Source organism: Eretmochelys imbricata, chromosome 11, assembly GCF_965152235.1.
Source record: "Eretmochelys imbricata isolate rEreImb1 chromosome 11, rEreImb1.hap1, whole genome shotgun sequence".
NCBI lineage: Eukaryota > Metazoa > Chordata > Testudines > Cheloniidae > Eretmochelys > Eretmochelys imbricata.
The window spans coordinates 56,188,492-56,210,668 of record NC_135582.1 but is presented as its reverse complement, the minus strand read 5'-3'; the positions used below and the strand labels follow the sequence as shown (position 1 = coordinate 56,210,668).

Genomic DNA, 22,177 nt, shown 5'->3' with positions numbered 1-22,177 from the left:
CAAAACCAAATGGATATAAATGGCAATCAACAAATTCAGGCTGGAAAATAGAAGAAGATTTCTAACCATCTGAGAGGGCAGGTTCTGGAGCAGCTTCCTGATAGCAGTCATTGGGGCAAAGAAAGTAATTAGTTAAAAGAAAGAACTGGACAAATTTGAGTGCAAATGTATGATGGATTTTCTTGCGATGGCAGGGGGCAGGGCTCAACAGCCCTGGGGCTCACTTCTGGTTTGTGTCTTATGTTCCTAAAGCTTATGCTTCAGTGTTTCAGTCAGGGATCAGGAAGGCATTCCCCCCGCCCCCAGCGTATGCTGGGAGGGTTTTTTTTAATCTCCTTCCTCTGAAGCATAAGGGGTGACCATGGCTACAGATGATCATTTGGTAGGGTGGTCCAGGTCTCTGAGGTGGCACCAAGCATTCTCTCTTTGAGGTGTGCGGCTGACTGGTTCTTGCTTACATACTCAAGGGCTAACTGATTGCTATATGTGGGGTCGGGAAGGAATTTTCCCCCAGGTCATAGAATCATAGAATATCAGGGTTGGAAGGGACCCCAGAAGGTCATCTAGTCCAACCCCCTGCTCGAAGCAGGACCAATTCCCAGTTAAATCATCCCAGCCAGGGCTTTGTCAAGCCTGACCTTAAAAACTTCTAAGGAAGGAGATTCTACCACCTCCCTAGGTAACGCATTCCAGTGTTTCACCACCCTCATAGTGAAAAAGTTTTTCCTAATATCCAATCTAAACCTCCCCCACTGCAACTTGAGACCATTACTCCTCGTTCTGTCATCTGCTACCATTGAGAACAGTCTAGAGCCATCCTCTTTGGAACCCCCTTTCAGGTAGTTGAAAGCAGCTATCAAATCCCCCCTCATTCTTCTCTTCTGCAGACTAAACAATCCCAGCTCCCTCAGCCTCTCCTCATAAGTCATGTGTTCTAGACCCCTAATCATTTTTGTTGCCCTTCGCTGGACTCTCTCCAATTTATCCACATCCTTCTTGTAGTGTGGGGCCCAAAACTGGACACAGTACTCCAGATGAGGCCTCACCAATGTCGAATAGAGGGGCATGATCACGTCCCTCGATCTGCTCGCTATGCCCCTACTTATACATCCCAAAATGCCATTGGCCTTCTTGGCAACAAGGGCACACTGCTGACTCATATCCAGCTTCTCGTCCACTGTCACCCCTAGATCCTTTTCCGCAGAACTGCTGCCTAGCCTAGGTCAGATTGGTAGTGACCTTGGGAGTTCTATGACTTCCTCTGCAGGATGTGGATGTGGATCACTTGCCAGAATTATCTGGGTATATCTCACTTAATCATTCCCTGTCATTGTGAGGGCCTTGATCCTGGTTCCCCTTGGTCTCTCCCCATAGCATATAATAGTCTAGTCTCACATGGACTATAATTCTTTGGTTTCATTTCAGTTGCTGAGTTTAGCATGTGGGTCCTGGGTGCTGTTGGTGGCCTGTGATGTACTGGAGGTCAGACTGGATGATCTAGTGGTCCCTTCTGGCCTTGAACTCTATGACTCTGTGGTGGACAAAACCAGCTTTCAGGTGGCCCTTGACATGGTCCATACCACCTCGAGATCAGTGGTGACAGTGGTGGTCAAGAATCTGTGTCCTTACCGACGCATCCAAGTCAGACGTTGTGTTTGGCAAAGTAGTGCTGCAGTCTTTGTTTTTCTAAAAACGCTGAGCTCCCGCCTCCATTGTACAGTTTCACTGCTGTGGAGTCACCATTAATGGAATGTGTATGTGGGCAGTCACCTAAGGGAGAATGGGAAGTTTCTTACCTATACAGTAACTGCAGTTCTTTGAGATGTGTTGTCCATATGCAGATTTCACCACTTTCCTCCATCCCCCTCTACTCGGAGTCCTTTATCCCTGGGATTCTGTGGTGGAGAGGAAACTGAATGGGTATTAGCAGACTGCCCTTATATGCCCTTGATGTGGACTACAGGGACTCTCAGGCTGCATGTGGCCATATGAACAATGCTGGCTCAAAGAGTCAGAACTCAAGCACATCACCATTAGTGGAATGTGCACATGAACAACATGTCTCAAAGGACTCCAGTTACTGTACAGGTAAGTAACTTCTTATTCGGCAATTTTAGGTATTGAAGAATTAGGCTTGGAGAGTTAATTCTAGCAACATTTGAACTCAGGTAGAAATAAAATTCTACAATAGCTTTCTTTAAGTACTCCCTACTGAAGTGCACAAATGTGTGATCCTTTCCCCACCCCTGGACCAAATTAATTCCAAGTGTAACTCCATTGAAGTTAATGAAATTACACCACAAGTTTATTTGACCACTAGTGTGTGGGTAGGAATTGAGTATACAGTCAAACACTTTTAGGACCTGATGCGTCTCTTGCTTACATTACTACTCCAGTGAAGTCAGTGGAGTTATTCTGGATTTATATTATTGTAAATGAGAGCAAAAGTTAAATTGAATCAAAACCATTGCTACTAAAGACTTTGGTGAAGAGGCATACAGGAACTGCCCTCTAGAACTGATGGTAGAAGGCATCCCTTGCTAACAATCTTTTCTCTGTACCATGAGCAAAAGACTAGTAATTTCTTACTGAAAAGAGTGTCAAGATCTCCACATCTTACATACTCTTCATTAATTAAAAACTGGTACTGTAAGATTGTAACAGATCAACAAAGAAAGCATTATGAATACTGCTATTTAGGATAATTTATTGTTTCTTTCATATACCATGTGTCAAGTATGTTAATTTTTACACTTGTGTTCTAGTACATTCGTCTAGGAATGTTTGAGCTGCACTGTGATGAATTGATTAGGGCTTTGGCAAAGCGAGCAGATGCAATTTTTGGAAAAATTGTTGCCAAAATGTTCAAAGATCATCAAGATATAAACCTGAGGTAAATCTCAAAATTTCATAAGTAAATGTACATTATTTTATTTCGAGTGCTAAATTTTGTAAACACTTGAAAAGTATCTTTAATCTATATTTTTACTATAATCTATACTGCACAGAGATGTTAAGATATGTTATTTGTAGTTAGTTTTTCATTCAGTCTTTACTTAAACAAACTAATGATTTTTTGCCCTTATGTGAATATTTAGGCAGAGAAGCACGTTACATGTATAGACACACATATCAGACTTTGGCTCTCTTTTATATATTTCAGGTTATGTGATGAATTTGAGAAGATAGCCGAGAAAGCTCTTACCACTCCATCAAATACACAGGAGTTAATGGAACTTAAGGTATACATTTCTTATATACTACAAGCAAGGTATAGTTACCAATATCTTGATCTGATCTTGGATACACAATGACCGTGTAAGCTTAACCAAGTTGCCTCGTGTATGGCCCTGATGAGACATTAGATGGAGAGAACTTTGAGTTACTACAGAAAGTTCTTTCTCAATGTGTCTGGCTGGTGGGTCTTGCCCACATGCTCATGGTCTAACTGATGGCCCTATTTGGGGTCAGGAAGGAATTTTGTCCCAGGTCAGATTGTCAGAGGTGCTGGGGTTGTTTTTTTTTTTTTTTGCCTTCCTCTGCAGCATGGGGCATGAGTCACTTGCAGGTTTAAACTACTGTAAATGTGGATTCTTTGTAACTTGAAGTCTTTAAATCATGATTTGAGGATTACAGTAAGTCAGTCAGAGGTTATGGATCAATTACAGGAGTGGATGGGCAAGGTTCTGTGGCCTGCAATTTGCAGGAGGTCAGACTAGATGATCGTGATGGTCCCTTCGGACTTTAAAACCTATGAGTCTATAAGTTAGTGGGAGTTTTGCCACTGAACTCAATAGAATCAAGATTGCACACCCCATTTTTATTAGTAAGTGGACAGTTAGATTCCTATGCCCTTCCAGTTAGTGCTAGTAGGTGCCAATAGTGATTTATATGTTATAGAGAACATGCCTGTTAGAAACTGGATTGAGAACATAATTTCTTTCATACAGGCTATGACCGGGGTCCCAGTGGGGGCCAGCTGAGGTCACTCAATTAAGGTGAACTGCAAAGAATGGACAGTCAATCCCCAAAGTTGGTGGATATTTTAATACTTAGATTTACCAAGCCAGCACAAAACAGCTTCTTTATTCAACCTGGTTGCCCAGAAACCAACAACACATTTCCTTTAAAGGTACCCAAATCAAATATGATGAAGATTTATGAAAATCTTATTTTATCATATCAAAGAAAAGGTTCTACCAATCCCAAAGGATTGGACACATTACGTCCCAGGTTAATGAATATTCCAGATCTTACCCAAATACATGCTAATAGCCTATTTCTATTAACTGAACTAAAATTTATTAAAAAAGAAAAGAGAGAGAGTATTGTTAAAAGATCAATATACATACAGACAGGAGTTCAATTCTTGAGGTTCAGATACATAGGAGAGATGGTGAGCTTTGTAGTTGCAAAGAGTTCTTTTAGAATTAGTCCATAGGTTATAGTCCAATGTTTATATTTCAGGGTGTCCAGTCAGAACAGGGATCTCAGTCCTTGTGGCTTAGGCTTCCTCTGCATGAAACCTCAAGCAGATCTGAGATAAAAAGGATCAGGGTGCAAGGGTCTTTTTATACAGTGTTCTAGCATCCACTTGACCTGGGTAAGCAATAGGCTTTTGATGTAACCTTCTGTTTTCTAAACACCACCAGTAATTTGTTACACAAATTAACATAGGACAATTTATCCATGAGGCAATCTGTCACAAACTTCAAAGAGACATATAGACAATGACAGTATTTCACCCAAGATTCATCTAAATGTTAATATTCCCTTTTGATCTCTGAATTAGTAGCTATAGTGACAGACAGGAACTGTCTGTTTACATGGGTAGCATCTAAGATACACACAATTAGTATAACTTCTAACAATATAGGTTTGCATTTCAAAGTTCTAGCCTACCTAGCCAGAGAATGACCCTAATTACCATTTCTAACATGTCTTTAAAGGTTAGCTTTGAGTTAGCTAGCCTACAAGATGTTTAACTCTTTCTGGCCATGCATTACACTTTGTTTAAGATTTGTTGCAATTATATAACAGTGGTAGCAATAATGATTTGCATGGTTATATTTTAACCATACAGGCCTTATAACAGATAATGAGATCAAATGGTGAAATCTTTTGGGCTGGATTCAGAGAGTTTGTTAGAGGTGAAATACACTGGGTCCCATTCCCAATATTCTGAGCTAGTCAGAGACATGAACTTCCAGGGAAGCAGACAAATGTCTGATTAGAACTTAGAGAGGAGTTGGTACTGCACAGAAAACTTTCAGAAACATTCTGCCTGTAATTTATATATAAAGTACTTCTGCCTATAAGTCGTGTATTGAGCTGTCATTTAAAATGTGTCAGATGTGTGGCTTGTGTGTGATCATCCATCTCAATAACTATAAAATCCCACCACATTATAGATACCAGTTTGATGATCAAGTCCCAGTGGCCACTGTGGCATACTCAGGCTCCAACTCAGCAAAGTACTTAAACACATGTTTAAAATTAAGCATGTGCTTAAGTTCATTCTTATTCAGCAAAGCACTTATGTAGGTGCTTAATTTTAAGTCAGTGGGACATAGGTGTGTACTTAAAATTAATCAAGCAAATGAATGCTTGGCTGAATCAGAATCTAAATGCTTTGTTTTTACACTGAAAGTCTAGCTGAACAATGGCAACACTCTGAGACTTTTTCAAGTGAAAAAGAAAGCTTTAAAAGACATGAAATGTGTGCCATCTTAAAGCATTGAGTTTCTATTGCTGCAGTTTTATGTCAGATAAACACCATATTAAGTTTTCCCAGGTGTGGCTTATTATTTTCCACTGAGATCAAATCCCTCCTGATAACTCCTTTGTCTTTTAGCTACAATGCTATTTTAAATTTTATATAGGCTATTTTTTGAAAAGACCAGTGTTCCCCAGAGCCAGAAGTCATTAATATATTCTACTGGATATAAACTATTGGTTAAAAGATAGTGGTGGTATACATTTTACTGGACAGATTGTACCTTTCTAAATATTATTTCATTGATTAATTTGTGTCATCACATTAATTATTTTTGCTGTGGTGTTGTAGACATGTTGGTCCCAGTATACTAGAGACAAAGTGAGCGAGGCAATGCCTTTTATTAGACCAACTTCTGTTGGTGATAGAGACAAGCTTTTGAGCTTCCACAGAGCTCTTCTTCAGGTCTGGAAAAGGTACTTGAATGTCACTGCTAAAAACAAGGGTGGAACAGATAAGGAGTTAACACATGTTGCAAGAGACCATGCAAGGTGAAGTGGGCAGTTAACACCACTATAGTCCTAAAACAAAGAAGGATTAGTAGGTCACGGATCATTGTAATGAGCCATAAATCCAGTGTCTTTATTAAATCCATGATTTTTGGTGTCTAGCAGAGTTATGAATTTAAGTTTCCAGGCTCATCTTTTGAAGGTGTGCAGGTTCTGATGTTGCTAGACACCAGAAATCATGGACTTAATAAATACACTGGATTTTTATGATTCATTACAGCAATCTGTAAAGAACCTTTCTTTGTCCTATGACTGTAGACTTATTTATTGGCCACTTCATCTTGAACACAGACTTTTCATGTTTACTATGTAAGGACTGTTTTAGATATCTTGACAGATTAAAGAAATTGGGGGTTTTGATGGGAAGACATTTATGTTGTTTAATTTTGTATCCCCTAGGCATATATACAGAAAGTGGAAACACGGGACATGTTTGAGTTGGAACAGAAATTAGTGGACTCTAAAAATTGCCTTGCTTTCCTGATAGAGTGTGCAAACTTTTCACCAGCAGATATTCGACTGAATAATAGTGTCTTTCAGTGGTATGCTCGAATGTCAGATATTTTTGAAGAGCACAGAAAGATAATTAAAGAAAAAACAGAGCAATTTCAAGAGGGACTTAAGGTTAGTAATGAAAGCATTTTCAAAACCTTTGTGTTATTTGAATATTTTAAATAATACAATTGACATAAAAATCATATTGATGGGCATAATCTTTTAAAATTTATTTACACCACTCCTTTTAAAAACAATGCAGAATTAATTACATTAAGTAATCATATGACACAGCACATATCAGAATATATAATATTAACTAATTTGTATTGATTTCTTATTCATTTGATTGCACATACCATGAATGACTTATATAATCTAAACCATATTTCACAGTTTGGGCCCAGTCCTGTAAGCCTTCTCTGTACAGGACCTCCATAGATGTTGATGAGAGTTATATGTATGAAACTTTTAAAGCCCTAATCCTGAAAATACTTGTGCATCTGCTTAATTTAAAGCATGTGAGTAGCCCCACTGACATCAACAGAAATATGCCAGTTGTAATAAAAAGCTAATGTAGTTCTGTCAAGAAAGTTATCTACATTCAATAACAAAAGTGAATATTGCTTCTATGATCATTTTAAAATAATTCAATTTTGTAACTGTAGATTTACTGTGGACCACATTTATTTTATTTGTACTTTTAAAAAAATCAGTTATATTTTACATATAGTATTTTATCTCTCGAATATTTTTCTTTATACTATTGACAAGGTTTTATAGGGTGTCACTGATTTTTGTAGTGCATAAATGCAGGTTAGAAATGGAAAACCTTTTCACATAAAAGTAAACAGTGAATGTTTTATTTATCAATATTTAATGTAAGTATGATTATTCTAATTTATGTCAGTTGTATTATTGCTTCAGTGGGTGCATTATTTGTATGTTCACAAAGACTGCAAAACATTACTCATTGCAGTAGTCCAGTTGACTTCAGTGTCTGGTAAACCAATGTGTGGACCACAAACTGACTTCAGTGGGAGTACTTGAAGAATTTGCATGACCTGATGCAAACTCTTAGGTTTGGTGACCGCTGGTTGGAATCTGGATGTAATTGGAAAGGGGCATTATGGGCACAAGGCTTGATTCCAAAACTGAAAATCAGATCTGAGTATCATACTTTCCACATATATGTTTGGTGTTTTTCAAAAATTAAGAAAATGGTAATTAGTCAGAAGGTGGCATAGAATTTACTACACTGGATCAGGTAAATGGTCCATATAGTTTTATATTCTGTCACAGGCATTGACCTGTACTGATACTTTAACATAACATACACCAAAGCTCAGATTTTTAATGGTATTTAGGTGTTCTCCACTCAGCACACAAGGCCTATGTCATAAATATAAAGGGAAGCGTAAACCCCTTTAAAATTCCTCCTGGCCAGAGGAAAACTCCTCTCACTTGTAAAGGGTTAAGAAGCTAAAGGTAACCTCACTGGCACCTGACCAAAATGATCAATGAGGAGACAAGATACTTTCAAAAGCTGGGAGGAGGGAGAGAAACAAAGGGTCTCTGTCTGTCTTTATGCTGTTTTTGCTGGGGATAGACCAGGAATGGAGTCTTAGAACTTTTAGTAAGTAATCTAGCTAGGTATGTGTTAGTTTATGATTTCTTTAAATGGCTGAGAAAAGAATTGTGCTGAATAGAATAACTATTTCTGTCTGTGTATCTTTTTTGTAACTTAAGGTTTTGCCTAGAGGGATTCTCTATGTTTTGAATCTAATTACCCTGTAAGGTATCTACCATCCTGATTTTACAGAGGGGATTTCTTTACTTCTATTTACTCCTATTTCTATTAAAAGTCTTCTTGTAAGAAAACTGAATGCTTTTTCATTGTTCTCAGATCCAAGGGTTTGGGTGTGTGGTCACCTATGCAAATTGGTGAGGCTTTTTATCCAACATTTCCCAGGAAAGGGGGGGGTGCAAGTGTTGGGAGGATTGTTCATTGTTCTTAAGATCCAAGGGTCTGGGTCTGTAGTCACCCAGGCAAATTGGTGAGGCTTTTTACCAAACCTTGTCCAGGAAGTGGGGTACAAGGTTTTGGGAAGTATTTGGCGGGGGGGAAGACATTTCCAAACAGCTCTTCCCCAGTAACCAGTATTTGTTTGGTGGTGGTAGCGGCCAATCCAAGGACAAAAGGTGGAATATTTTGTACCTTGTGGAAGTTTTTGACCTAAGCTGGTAAAGATAAGCTTAGGAGGTTTTCATGCAGGTCCCCACATCTGTACCCTAGAGTTCAGAGTGGGGAAGGAACCTTGACAGCCTAAGTGACTTAGACAGCTAAGTCCCACTTTCAAAAGTGACCGAGACGCTTAGGATCTAAGTGCTATTGACTTTCCATTGATTTTCAGTGGGACTTAGGAGTGGGGGGAGGGAGGCGAAATATCTCTTGAACCCAAGTATCTAACATTATTTGTCACTTTATTAGATACGTTGTGAACGATTTGTTGAGGAATTGGAGAGTTACTCTAAGCAAGTTGAAGAATTTTACACATTTGGAGACGTTCAGGAAGTCAACAGATATCTAAAAAAAGCTCAGGCATTGAATACAAAGTTGGATGTGGCTGCTGATAAGGTATAGATTTAAAATTTGTCCTAAATGTAAATGGATGAATTTGTATAAAATTAAAAGCTTTGACGGTGAAACAATTATTGACAAGTAGTAAAAATTATTGGCAATTCAACTGCTGCTTCATTCTGTAAGATATTTACCAATTTTCCCTGATCTTGGACACTGAAGAGTCTCAACGAGTCTCTAGGACCCATTATTATAGCACCATGGCTATTTTAATTTGTGCTGGCAAATGTGGTAATTGTTGGGGAATGATCAGCTGTTACTTTAATAGTAATAATACCTATCTCGGTGGAGGCAATGGAGAGGGGGCTGGACTGGGATTCAGGTTCCATTTCTGGCTCAGTCACCCGTTGGGTGACTTTGGGCAAGTCACTTCTCTTCTCTGTGCCTCTGTCTGGCCGATGGGGCCTGTCAGTATAATCTAGAGCATCTTAAAGTTGATCTTTAAAAGCTCTTTAAAGTTGCTCATATTAAACTGTCTCCTAGGGACTGCTCTGCCAGCTAAGGATCAGATGGAGTGCTGTGTGCTCTAGCCTTGCCTTTCCCTGCCTCTTCCTGTTCTCTGACATATCCTCTATAGATATTGCTAGTTTTATGTTATCCGAGTATTTCCCAGCACTGGAGAAATACAAAGCTGGAGCTGACAGTCTCATTTTAAAAGAGAGGAGGCTGGTGGTGGAGTGTTTTCTATGAAAGATACTTGACTCTGGAACTTGCTCACTCTTTAGTCTTGCATCCGAGTGTGAATTTGTTGACCTTAAAAGCATGCTTCAATGCTCATCTATTTTTGTGAACCACTGATGGTGATGGGTTGAGAGAGGTGATTAAGGGACGGTGGTTTGTTAATTTATACTGTGATTTTATTTATATAGATAGGCATGTCCTCGTATTTTAGATTTTTTTAAAAATCTTTGCTTCTGTATCATCTTTAAATCTTTGTAATATACAGTTAGATGTTTTCTATTAATATATATGTATAAATATTAATGTATAAATGGTTTGTGGGTGTGGACAAATTGTTCTATATTTCATACCTCACTTTTGCCTCTACAGATTGATCAGTTTAATGCAGAAGAAGAGGCCTTTGGATGGATAGCTTCTCAGTACCCTCAGCGTAAGAAAATCCAAGACACTCTTAACCCATATCTTCGTCTCTATGATATGACTGTAGAGTTCACTACCAAACACAGAAACTGGATGGAGGGATTATTCACAAAGGTGAATCCAGATCAAGTAGAGATAGATGTAGGAAACTATTGGCGTGGACTATATAAACTAGAAAAAACCTTCCATGATTCCCCAAATGCATTATCAGTGACAACAAAGATTAAAGCAAAAGTGGAAGAATTCAAAGAACATCTTCCTCTAATCCAGGTGATTTGTAACCCTGGTTTGCAAGAACGACACTGGGAGGCCATGTCAGAAATTGTTGGGTTTTCACTGAATCCTTCAGAAGACTCAACTGTCTCTTCATATATTGATATGCAACTTGATCCATACTTGGATAAATTTGAGGCTATCAGTGAAGCAGCCAGCAAAGAACATTCACTTGAAAAGGCCATGATGAAAATGATATCTGAATGGGATACAATGGAATTTATCCTCCTTTCTTATAGAGAAACTGGAACCTATATTTTGTCATCAGTGGATGATATTCAGATGTTATTGGATGACCACATTGTCAAAACACAAACCATGAGAGGATCTCCATTTATTAAGCCTTATGAAAAAAAAATAAGGTAAAATGTTTTTACTAATAGAAAGCAACAGTGACTTTAACACGTCAAAATGAGTTATTCTCATTAACCTAAAGATATGATTGGAATAGTATGTTTGTGTGTTTTGGTAATCCACCCTAATAAGGGTGGTAATCTCATTTTAAAAGGGCTAAAACCATTTACTGGTACCAGTATTTAATTCCACATAACTGGTTTTTACTTTTAATTAAAAGTGAGGGAACTGCTTAACCACTTGATAGCTGGTGGATGCTTTTAGTATGTTCATTTAGGCTGCACATGCTGTGCTGCCAAATGTACAAGATGCAGCCTAGCATTCCATTTATTTCAACAGAGTAAGGCTTGTCTACACTTACCGGGGGATCGACGCACGGCAATTGATGCATTGGTGGTCGATTTAGCGGGTCTAGTAAAGACCTGCTAAATTGACTGCAGATCGCTCTCCTGTCAACTCCTGTACTCCACCTGAATGAGAAGCACAAGGGGAGTTGACAGGAGATGCTCTCCTGTCGACATAGCATAGTGTGGACCCTGCGGTAAGTAGATCTAAGTACACTGACTTCAGCTACGTTATTCACGTAGCTGAAGTTGCATAACTTAGATCGATTTCCCTCTGCAGTGTAGACAAGCCCTAATAATAAATAATGGCTGCATAATTGGGAAAGTAGTGGGCCAATGGGAAAAGTGTTATCTTTACCTAAATTGTAATGTTTCTGAATATTAAACAAATTGGAGTCAGTAAACTCAACATAAAGGGAATGAAGAAAATGAAAAACCAAAACAAGTACAAAATTATTTACACTCTCGCCTTGGTTTTTTCCCTAATTCCTACCCAGTTTCCTCAGTAAATAATTTGCTCTGTTCTTAAAACCAGCAGGCTTAGACACATTGGAAAAAAACATGAAAAACTTACATTTACAATGATATATGTAAATAAAATATTTGAAACTTAAATTGAATCTTCTAATCTTTGAGCATCCTTACTTGATATTGAATTGAAAAATATTGTTTGAGTTGACTCATTCAACAAATACATATAATGTCAAATATTCATCATGGAATTCCTGATTTATTGTAGTATAATGGTTGTTCTCTCTTAATGTAAAAAAAAATGAAAATTTCCACTGAAATATATTAAACAATAATTATTTATAATTACATATATCATAAAGTACATATAGTATTGGTCCTAAGAATTACCCAGAATGCTGCAGCTGTGTTGGAGATTGGGGTAGGGCAAGACAAACAGTGGCTCATGCAATTTGCGACTGGAAATTACATAGTATTAATGAATACCTTGTTCAAGCACAAACTGTGAAGGCAAAGGACTTTTATATTGCTGGTTTTGCAGACTTGGAACCAGATCAACTTCATCACGGTCTTGAAGAGATGGTGTTCTGGTGTGATGGGGATTCAGTCCTTCAAGAAGGCTGACCTATTTAATCATAACCTAGTTATACCCAACATAAAGACCAAACTGCGAAGCAAGAAATAACTAGCAAGTACCCTCAGAGTCTGCTATAATGTCGACAAATAGAAAATCTGTGAAACACAAATGGAATTTAGGAAGATGCTTGCAGCTTTTGTTCAAACTGCTGACCTCTGCATAGGTAGTGTAGATCAGACAGAGCACAACATCTTCTGCATTATAGACTGTGAATAAACTCCTGGGGAAACAGATCCTACAAAGAACCCTAGGATCACGGAGATAATTATTGAGTTGTGTGGTCAATGAAGGAAGCTAAGAGCACAAAAGAAGATGGATGAAACTGCAAGAGAGCAATATTCCTGTACAGTGCAAGAGATCGATGCACTGATTAAAGTGGCAAAAGAAGAGTGACTTGAACGACAGTGCATAGATATACAGAACTCTTTTGCGGCAAATGCCAGTAGGAAGGCCTACCAAACCATCAAGACTCTTTTAAAAGATTTATAATGTTTCACCCAGCACTTGTGGCAGGTATTGCTGAGAACTATACAAAGCAACAAATGAATTCTAAGCTGAAAGTGTAAGAGGCAGAGGAAATCTACTGGAGAAGTTGACTTATCCCTATTGAAGAAGTTGAGGATGCGGTGCGAACACTGAAACACTGCAAACACTGAGAAACAATAGTCACTAGAGTGGATAACATAGCGGAATTAATTAAAAGAGAGGCACTCATCTGGGTGTATCATAAGCTTGCCAATGTGATTTCAGCATCTGGAAGATGGTCCAAGACTTGGACACAGTCACTGATGGTTTTTATTGCTAAAAAGGGGGTCCCAGCTGTTTGTGGAAATTGCTGCACAATCTCATTATTGACACACCTAGAAAATACTTCTGCGCATCATCCTGTCGAGAATTGCATCCAAGGTAGAGAATTTTCTGGCTGAAGAACAAGCCAGGTTTAGACCAAAAGAGATACAGTGGAGCAAATATTCAATCTTCATGTGCTATCTGAGAAAGTGCTGGAGAATGATGGGAAGGTGGTCCATGTCTTTGTGGATTTAGTTAAAGCAATTGACAGCATATGGCACAAATCTCTTTGAGCAATCCTGTGGCTGGTGGGACTTGGTGAAAATGTACAAAGTCTGATACAAAAATCTCTATGGAAGCATGATGGCTTTGTTTTTTGTGGGGCATGTGCAAAGTAATTGGTTTGCCTTGAGGATAGTTGTTAGCCAGAGCTGCTTTGTTATCACCAACCCTCTTCAGTTGTCATCTTGAAGAAATCTTAAGAAGAGCCACTGATGAAAACCTTCAGAACGGTGTCCCAATCCATGGACAAAAAATTAGTCATTTTTATTTCACTGATGATAGTGACCAGATTGGCTCATTGCAAGCAGAGGTGCAAAAACTGCTAGAAAGAGTAGTGGTGGGAGTAGACAAATTAGGTCTAAAGGTATCACGCAAAAAGACACAGACAGTGGTGATATCTCTTTTGAAGAGGTGAAGATATTCCCCCCCAAATCTTGAGGAGGCATTGGAGTGTGTTGAGCACTTCAAATACCTGGGTAGTATGATTACAAGGGACATAAAACATCACTTAGAGATCTGACATAGAATTAGACTCGCAGCTGCTGGTCTGGAGACACTCAGACATTTGGAGAAGCAAAGGTGTTACCACAAAGTGTAAAATGAAATTGCCGAAGTTTCTTGTCTTCAGCATCTTGCTATATGCAGATGAGACATAGATGTGAAGGAAACGGGAAGTTAAGAAGCTTTCTACCTTCAAATTGAAATGCTACAAGTGATTGCTGCACATTAGGTATATTTCACACTTGACTAATGAGGAGGCAATCATTTAAATTTACAGCATAACCAGAATGATATCTGGTATCATCAAGACAATCAGATGAAGATAACTTGAGTTTGAGGGACATATGGGTTGGATGAGTGGAGGAAGATTGCCAAAGCAAGCTTTTATGGTTCCAGATGCAGGGAATGCCGGCAACAAGTATTTTGATGTTGTGGCTGACTGGATAGCATGTACAGAAAGGTGCGTTTCTCAAGGCTCTGAAGACCGTGAACTGTGTAGAAAGAACAATGACGTGTGCTGGCCAATGACGCATGTGTGTTGTGTTTACTGTTTATTGTGATGTGTTTCTGTGGTGCTTTCAACGGTGAAAGAAATGTCCGTACATACAGTAAAACACTGTAATTCCATCTCATGGTGTTGATGACATTGACAAGGTTTATAATAGTGTAGTGTAGGCTTTAAGATCTGTGAGACCTGTGTAACCCCACATAAAGCCCCCTTTTCCAAGAATACAGGAAAACATTTATAACTCTGGCTCACTTGTCAGAGCACAATCCCAGATTCCTTCCTGCAGTTCTGTCTGATGTTGGTGGCAGCAAACTGTGATAGATTGAATTCTTTAACTGCTCTCCCTGATTCCTTACTTGCAAAATTGCATTTTTGTCTCCACCTTCTGGATGGAGAAGTTACCGGAGTAGGTGAAATAGGAGGTTGTCACAGCCTTTGGAGGGTGGAGAGGTCAGATGCAGGCAGAAAGCTGCCAGTGGTATAGGATGAAATAAGAAACTAGATGTGGTCCACTTATGTCATTTCACATAGGGTCCCACAAAATATAGGGCAGGGTATTAATACCGTTTTGTGTAATTAGAGTTGGTTGGAAATTTTTTGTCAAAACAGTTTGCCATCGCAAAATACAGTTGTGAGAAAAAGGATTTTTGTGTATGAAATTATACTGATTTGGATGAAAGTTCCCATGAAAACAAATATTTTATAAACAGATTTGTGGTTGAAAATTTAGTTTTGGGGAAAAATTCAAACTTTATTTCAAAACATTTTTTCTAATTTTTTTAATTTGTTTTTATTTATATTTATGTTTGCACTATTTCATGACATGTCAGTAGTAGTAGTGTATAATCTGACATGTTATGTCAAGTCATCATATGATATGAAATTGTCAACATATTTTACTCTTACATTTTATTTTTTTTAAAACATCAAGGACCACTGCTATTTAGTACAGACTGACATCTTTTGTGTTAGTGGCAAACTGTTTAATTACAACACAACCAGGAGACATTTTGATCTAGAAAATAAGGCAAGATATTTTAATTTGTACTAAGTAACAGCTGCTCTTAATGTATTTTTAAAAACTAAACTAAAATAATATTTTGGCTCTTATATCAATATGACATGATATGAACTGTCATATTATATACTACTACTACAGGCATCATGAAATAATGTAAATATAATAACAAAATAAATTTAAAAACCATTTCATTTAAGAACAAAATATCAAATTTTGTCTACAATAAAATTTTGGAAACACATTTTTTAAATTTCCATTTTGTGGAAAATTTTGATACTATTTTGCTTTTGTTTTGATTTGGAATGAAAACAAAGTTTGAAAAGTCAGAATTTCCCACAAAATGGAAATTTTGAGTTTTGACCAGCCCTAGTAGTAATATTACCTTCTATGGCATTGGTGAGAACAGTACTGAAATTTTGTACCCAATTTTGGTTTCAGCACTTTAAGAAGAATGTTGAAAAATTGGGAAGAGTTCAGAGAAGAGCTAAAAGAATGACCTGTGGTCTGGAAAACGTGCTATATAATGAGAGACTAAAAGACCGCAAATCCTTTTAGTTTATCAGAGGGAAAATTTAAAAAGAATTTAACTGTGGTCAATATGTGTACAAAGGGAGAAGATATCTAATATTAGAGGTCTCATTAGCAGACAAAGGCATGCAACATTCAGTGACTGAAAATTTAAGTCAACAAAGTTCAAATTAGAAATAAAATACAAATTTTTAACAGTGAGGATAATTAACTATTGGAACAGATTACCAAAGGATGTAGTAAATTCTCCAACACTTGAAGTCTTTTAATGAAAACTTTTAATGTCTTTCTAAAAGAAACTATCTAGTTCAACCACAAGTTGCAGGGTTAGATGCAGAAATCATTATTTGAAATTTTGTGGCCTATGTAATGAAAACTAGGTGAACAGAATGTTCCTATGTAACCTCTTAAAATCTATGAGATCTATGAATTCCCATAGCTTTGCTATGTGCGTGGTTCCAATGAAGTCAAAAGAGCAGAGGCTCCAGATCATGCCCAGAATATTCTGTACATAGGTTAAGGCTGTTTTTCCATAATAGGGTTTCAGTGACATTACCAGAATTTGAGTTCTCACTCTATAATGATTTATGATATTGACAGAAAAACACTTTTGGTGGACTTGCAGACTATGTACAGTTGTGTGTGTGTTGTGGGGTACATTATTCCTTAATTTTTCCTTATTGTAAATATAATAGCACATACTTAAACTGTGAGTTCTGTTCACTGTAACATTCCTGAAAGTACATAGATCCTCATTCAGGGTCTGATCCAAAACTCACTCAGATCAATAGAAATATTCCAATGGATTTCAATGGCTTTGGATCAAGTCCTTATTTAGAAGCCAAACTACACCAGTTGAGTTATTTCAGTTTCATCAGTTTTTGGGCCTTGTTTAGGACCCATGTCACAAATAATTAATTGTTGGAAACTGTAGTTCAATATTTATATACCCATTTTGACCAAAGATGGCATCCTTCATTTAAGAATTGCATATATTTCTTGCTTATAAGAGCATACTCCCCAGTCTGCCTGCAAAGGCATTGTATGGGAAGTGAGGAATAAGGATCCGTGTTAAAAAAAAGCTATTGTACTTTTGGAGAACAGTCACCATAATTTATCCTTAATATGAAGAAAAACTTATAATGTTGGCAAGTACTTAATAAATTGAAGTTATTATTTATGTTGTCCAGTTTTGGTCCTCAGTGATTGTAATTTGTATGTGTCTTGTAAAAAAGTCTTAAAACTTAACATTCTAAGTAAAAAGATTTACTGTTAGTATTAATACAATCGATGAACCAATGCTTTCTGTTTATAGGGAATGGGAAGGAAAGCTGTTGTTGGTACAGGAAATCCTGGATGAATGGCTGAAGGTTCAAGCTACTTGGCTGTATTTGGAGCCAATTTTCAGCTCTCCTGATATTATGGCTCAGATGCCCGAGGAAAGTAGGCGATTCACCGCTGTGGATAAAACCTGGAAAGATCTAATGAAATCTGCCTTGCAGGTAATGACAACTCTCTTAAGAAAAAGTGGGTGTGTTTGTAGTATGTATCAGAAAATTGCTTCTGGCAAGATAAAAATGTGTTCTGTATATTTCATACTAACTCTTTTCCTGATTCTTTATTTTTTTTTGTTAATGTTGGTTGTCAAACCTGTTTCAGCTACCTAGAAGGACAGTATATCGACAAGTAAAATTAAACAATTTAAACACTATGTAAAGCAAAATAATATAAAAACAATTCACTTCTTTCAGCACTAAAGACTGACTGCTATAACATTCCTAAGTGTATACTGAAACTGTGCATTTTAAACTGTGCATTGCTCATTTTAAAGGGTTTTATCTAATTACATAATGAACAGGAGCAATATCTCTATCTCTAAAACCCCAGATGATAACCCTGCACCAAATATTCTATCTTAGCCGCCCTGTAGCTCAAGAAGGAAATACATGCTTTACGAACTTGGTACCTCAGGGAAATAACCGGTTAACTATCAGGAAATAAATAATAAATTAAAAGAGAAATCTATATTCCGCCTTAATGATTTCCGTGGTATGGGGACATTGCCAATGCTTGTTTTCCACCTGACTTTGTCACAAATTCGTTGTATTGTCAAATCTTTTAAAGATATATGAATATCCATTTCTTTCCATTAAAATTGTGCTCACTGTGAAATTACTGCTTGGAGGTAAAAGTGTGAAGTTCCATTTTTATATGGTCAAAACCTTTGTGTATCTTCTTGAGACCCACTGTATAATCAGGATAAATGTTAACATATATGTATCATAGTCTAAAAAGTATTTTGATTTGGGCTTTTTTCAGGATATATATATATATATCCTGAAAAAAGCCCAAATATATATCATGTAGGGATGCACAAACCCCAATGATTGTTTTCTGAGCAACAGGTTGGGAGGAGCATTTGCAGTATAATGTACAAAATGAGGCATTTTCTGAGTTTCCTAGCAATTCTATTTGGGATATATTTCTCTTTTCTGAATTGGCAGTCATGCAGCTTCTGAAGTTATTCCCAATATGAACAGTGTTCAGAATATTAGCACTCTTACACATTTTCATCAGGATCTCACATGCTGCCATCTTTTAATTAAATTTAACGTGTGTTATATTGATAAGGTATACAATGATAACAAAGTAAAAAAATAGAGTATCTAGAGAGATGGGCGGGGGGTTGAGGTAATATCTTTATTGGACCAACTTCTGTTGGTAAGCTTTTAAGCTTACCCAAAGCTCTTCTTCAGGTCTTGGAAATATAATATGGACCAGATTGTTTAGCATAAGAAGTTAACACATTTCAAGGGAACATTCAAAGTGAAGTGATGGGTTAACACCCCTCATTTCACCCCCAAGACTGAAGTGATGGGACAAACTGGACAAATGGTCTAAAGTAAATAGGATGAAATTCAATAAGGACGAACTCAAAGTTCTCCACTTAGGAAGGAACAATCAGTTGCACACATACAAAATGGGAAATGACTGCCTAGGAAAGAGTACTGCGGATCATAGTGGATCACAAGCTAAATATGAGTCAACAATGTAACACTCTTACAAAAAAAGAAAATATCATTCTAAGATGTAATAGCAGGAGTGTTGTTAGCAAGACATGAGAAGTAATCCTTCCGCTCTACTCCACACTGATTAGGCCTCAACTGGAGTATTGTGTCCAGTTCTGGGAGCCACATTTCAGGAAAGATGTGGACAAATTGGAGAGAGTCCAGAGGAGAGCACCAAAAATGATTAAAGGTCTAGAAAACATGACCTATGAGTGATTGAAAAAATTAGGTTTGTTTACTCTGGAGATGAGAAGACTGAGAGGGGACATGATAACAGTTTTCAAATACATAAAAGGTTGTTACAAGAATGAGGGAGGTAAATTGTTCTTCTTAACCTCTGAGGATAGGACAAGAAGCAATGGGTTTAAATGGTAGCAAGTGTGGTTTAGGTTGGACATTAGGAAAAACTTTCCTAACTGCCAGGGTGGTTAAGCAGTAGAATAAATTGCCTAGGGAGGTTGTGGAATCATAGAATTAGAGAGCTAGAAGGGACCTCAAGAGGTCATCTAGTCCAGTCCCCTGCACTCGTGGCAGGACTAAGTATTATCTAGACCATTCCTGACAGGTGTTTGTCTAACCTGCTTTTAAAAATCCAATCTTAAAAGTCCCTTGCAGTCCTATAATTCTATTAGACAAATGCCTGTCAGGGATGGTCTAGATAATACTTAGTCCTGCCTTGAGTGCAGAGGACTGGACTATATGACTTTTTGAGGTTCCTTCCAGTCCTGTAATTCTATGGGAAATTACTATTTTGATGATATATGGAATTTCTAGTTCTAAGGTGGGAACCAAATATAAATAACTAATGGAATGCAATATATTTTGCAATGACAAAAATCAGACTCATCCATTTATATTTAGTATATTTTTCAGAGCATTGTGATAACCCATTGTACCACGTGATATTCAAATCTTTCTGAAGTTTCATAATCATTAAACAGAAAGGAATATTTTCCCAGAAGATGGCACTCTGTGTCCAGAAATATAGTGTTGTGATTTTATGGTTTAGAAGAAGGCACTTCCACGATGAATATGAATGTTTCTTCTTAAATCACAATACTAAACTTGACTGTGCTCCTTGCTTTTTTGCCTTTAGATGCCATTGTGTTATACAATTGATGTGAGAGGTAATACAACTGTTTTTTTATTTGCCTCACTTTTCATCACAAACTTGAATAATCATAGATTAGGCATGTTTAACATATCTTTTTTAAAGCAAGACATATGAGAATGAAATTACTTTGTGATTTAATTTCTACTTTTCATAAATTAAATAACTAGAAAAGAGGAGTGTTAAATTTTTGTGGGGAAGAAATTCAAGATTGTGCTAAAACATCTGAGACAAAAGTCTATGGTAGATTAAAAGTAAGGCTCTGTGTTTGTCATGGAGGTCACAGAAGTCACAGATTCCGTGACTTTCCGTGACTTCTGCGGCAGCACCGTGTGGCTGCCTAGGAGCCGCCTGAGCAGCTTGGGCAGCCCCCAGGTCAGTCGCACTGCATGCTGCTGGGGCAGTCTCGGGACATCCTGCCCCCCAGCAGTAGGAGTTTGTGTGTGTGTGGGGGGCTCAGGGTTTGGGGTTGGGGCCGCTGTTTACCTGCAGTGGGGGACTCCTCTCTCCTAGCTCCTCATGCTGCCTCTGCTGGCAGCCAGGCACTGCCCCTACAGCTCCCATTGACCGTGGTTCCCAGCCAATGGGAGCTGCAGAACTAGGGCTTGGGGTGGAGCAGAGGCAGCATGTGGAGCTAGGGAGTTGGGGTCGCAACTTCCCAGGAGCTGGGTAGGGGACTTGCCCCAGCCCCACCAACCCCCCCACGCTCGTGTGCCCCATGGGCTGTGACTCCCCCCAGCACCTGCGCCCCCCTCCCCAGCACCCGTGGTACTTTCTCAGGCCGTGCCTCCCTCCCCAGCACCTGCGAAGCCCCCCTGGGGCCGTGACTCTCCCCCAAGCACCCGCGCCCCCCTCCCCAGAACCCACAGTGCCCCCCAGGCCACACCCCCTCCCCTGCACTGTGGTGTCCCCCCGGCCCGTGACTCTCCCCCCAAGCACCCACACCCCTCTCTCCAACACCAGTGGTGCTTCCCTAGGGCTGTGCCCAGCTCCCCAGCACCTGCAGCGCCCCCCTCCCCAGTTTTAGTCAGGGGTATTTTTAGTAAACGTCATGGACAGGTCATAGGCCTGTGAATTATTGTTTATGTGACCTGTCCATGACGTTTACTAAAAATACCCATGACTAAAACGTAGTCTTAATTAAAAGTAATTTATAGGAACTACAGTTGTTGGCATATGATTATTGTAACAGGTCTCTTTATGTACACTTAGTTTAGCTGAACCACTATGTTTGTGATACAGTTTCTTTTCCTGCAAATGATCAAACAAGTGACACTGATGTTTTGAATGTGTAAGAACAATGGCATTCTCATTTATTCTTGATCATTCCCCGGAACTGTAGATCGGAAAGCCATGTTGAAAATTGAAATGTTTATTTTTGTCTTACCTCTTTTTCACATATGAAAAGAATCTAAACATAACCAGGGAAGATCTCCCTTCTCACATTTGGCAACATTCAGTTTTCAATTGCAAGATCAATTGTACTCAGAAAAATTGCTGATGATTACATACTAAGAAAGGAAACCAAAGACTTTATTCTTTGACAGTTTTATAGAGTGTACTTAAATATGCACTTTTAAATGCTGTCTTATAAAACCAATTATTAGCTGTGTCTGAATTTTGACAGCTCAGTTTATCTTTATATGGTTGAAAAGCATGAATAGTTATTTAATTCAGATTGTGTTCTGGTTTGATATAATTAAAGGTGCAAATAACAGAATGCCAAGTAATTTCAGGTATTTTTTGTTTTTGTTTTTTTGCTCATGTA

The 22,177-nt window shown here is 38.2% G+C and overlaps 1 protein-coding gene across 1 annotated transcript in view; it reads left to right on the top strand.

Moving 5' to 3' along the window:
• Positions 1 to 22,177, top strand: part of DNAH7 (dynein axonemal heavy chain 7) — a 294,918-nt gene that overhangs the window by 67,998 nt on the left and 204,743 nt on the right. The window contains exons 13-18 of the mRNA XM_077829629.1: positions 2,766 to 2,893; positions 3,164 to 3,242; positions 6,685 to 6,909; positions 9,272 to 9,418; positions 10,472 to 11,157; positions 17,546 to 17,732. Coding sequence (XP_077685755.1) covers positions 2,766 to 2,893; positions 3,164 to 3,242; positions 6,685 to 6,909; positions 9,272 to 9,418; positions 10,472 to 11,157; positions 17,546 to 17,732 — 1,452 coding nt within the window. The remainder of the gene's footprint in view (positions 1 to 2,765; positions 2,894 to 3,163; positions 3,243 to 6,684; positions 6,910 to 9,271; positions 9,419 to 10,471; positions 11,158 to 17,545; positions 17,733 to 22,177) is intronic.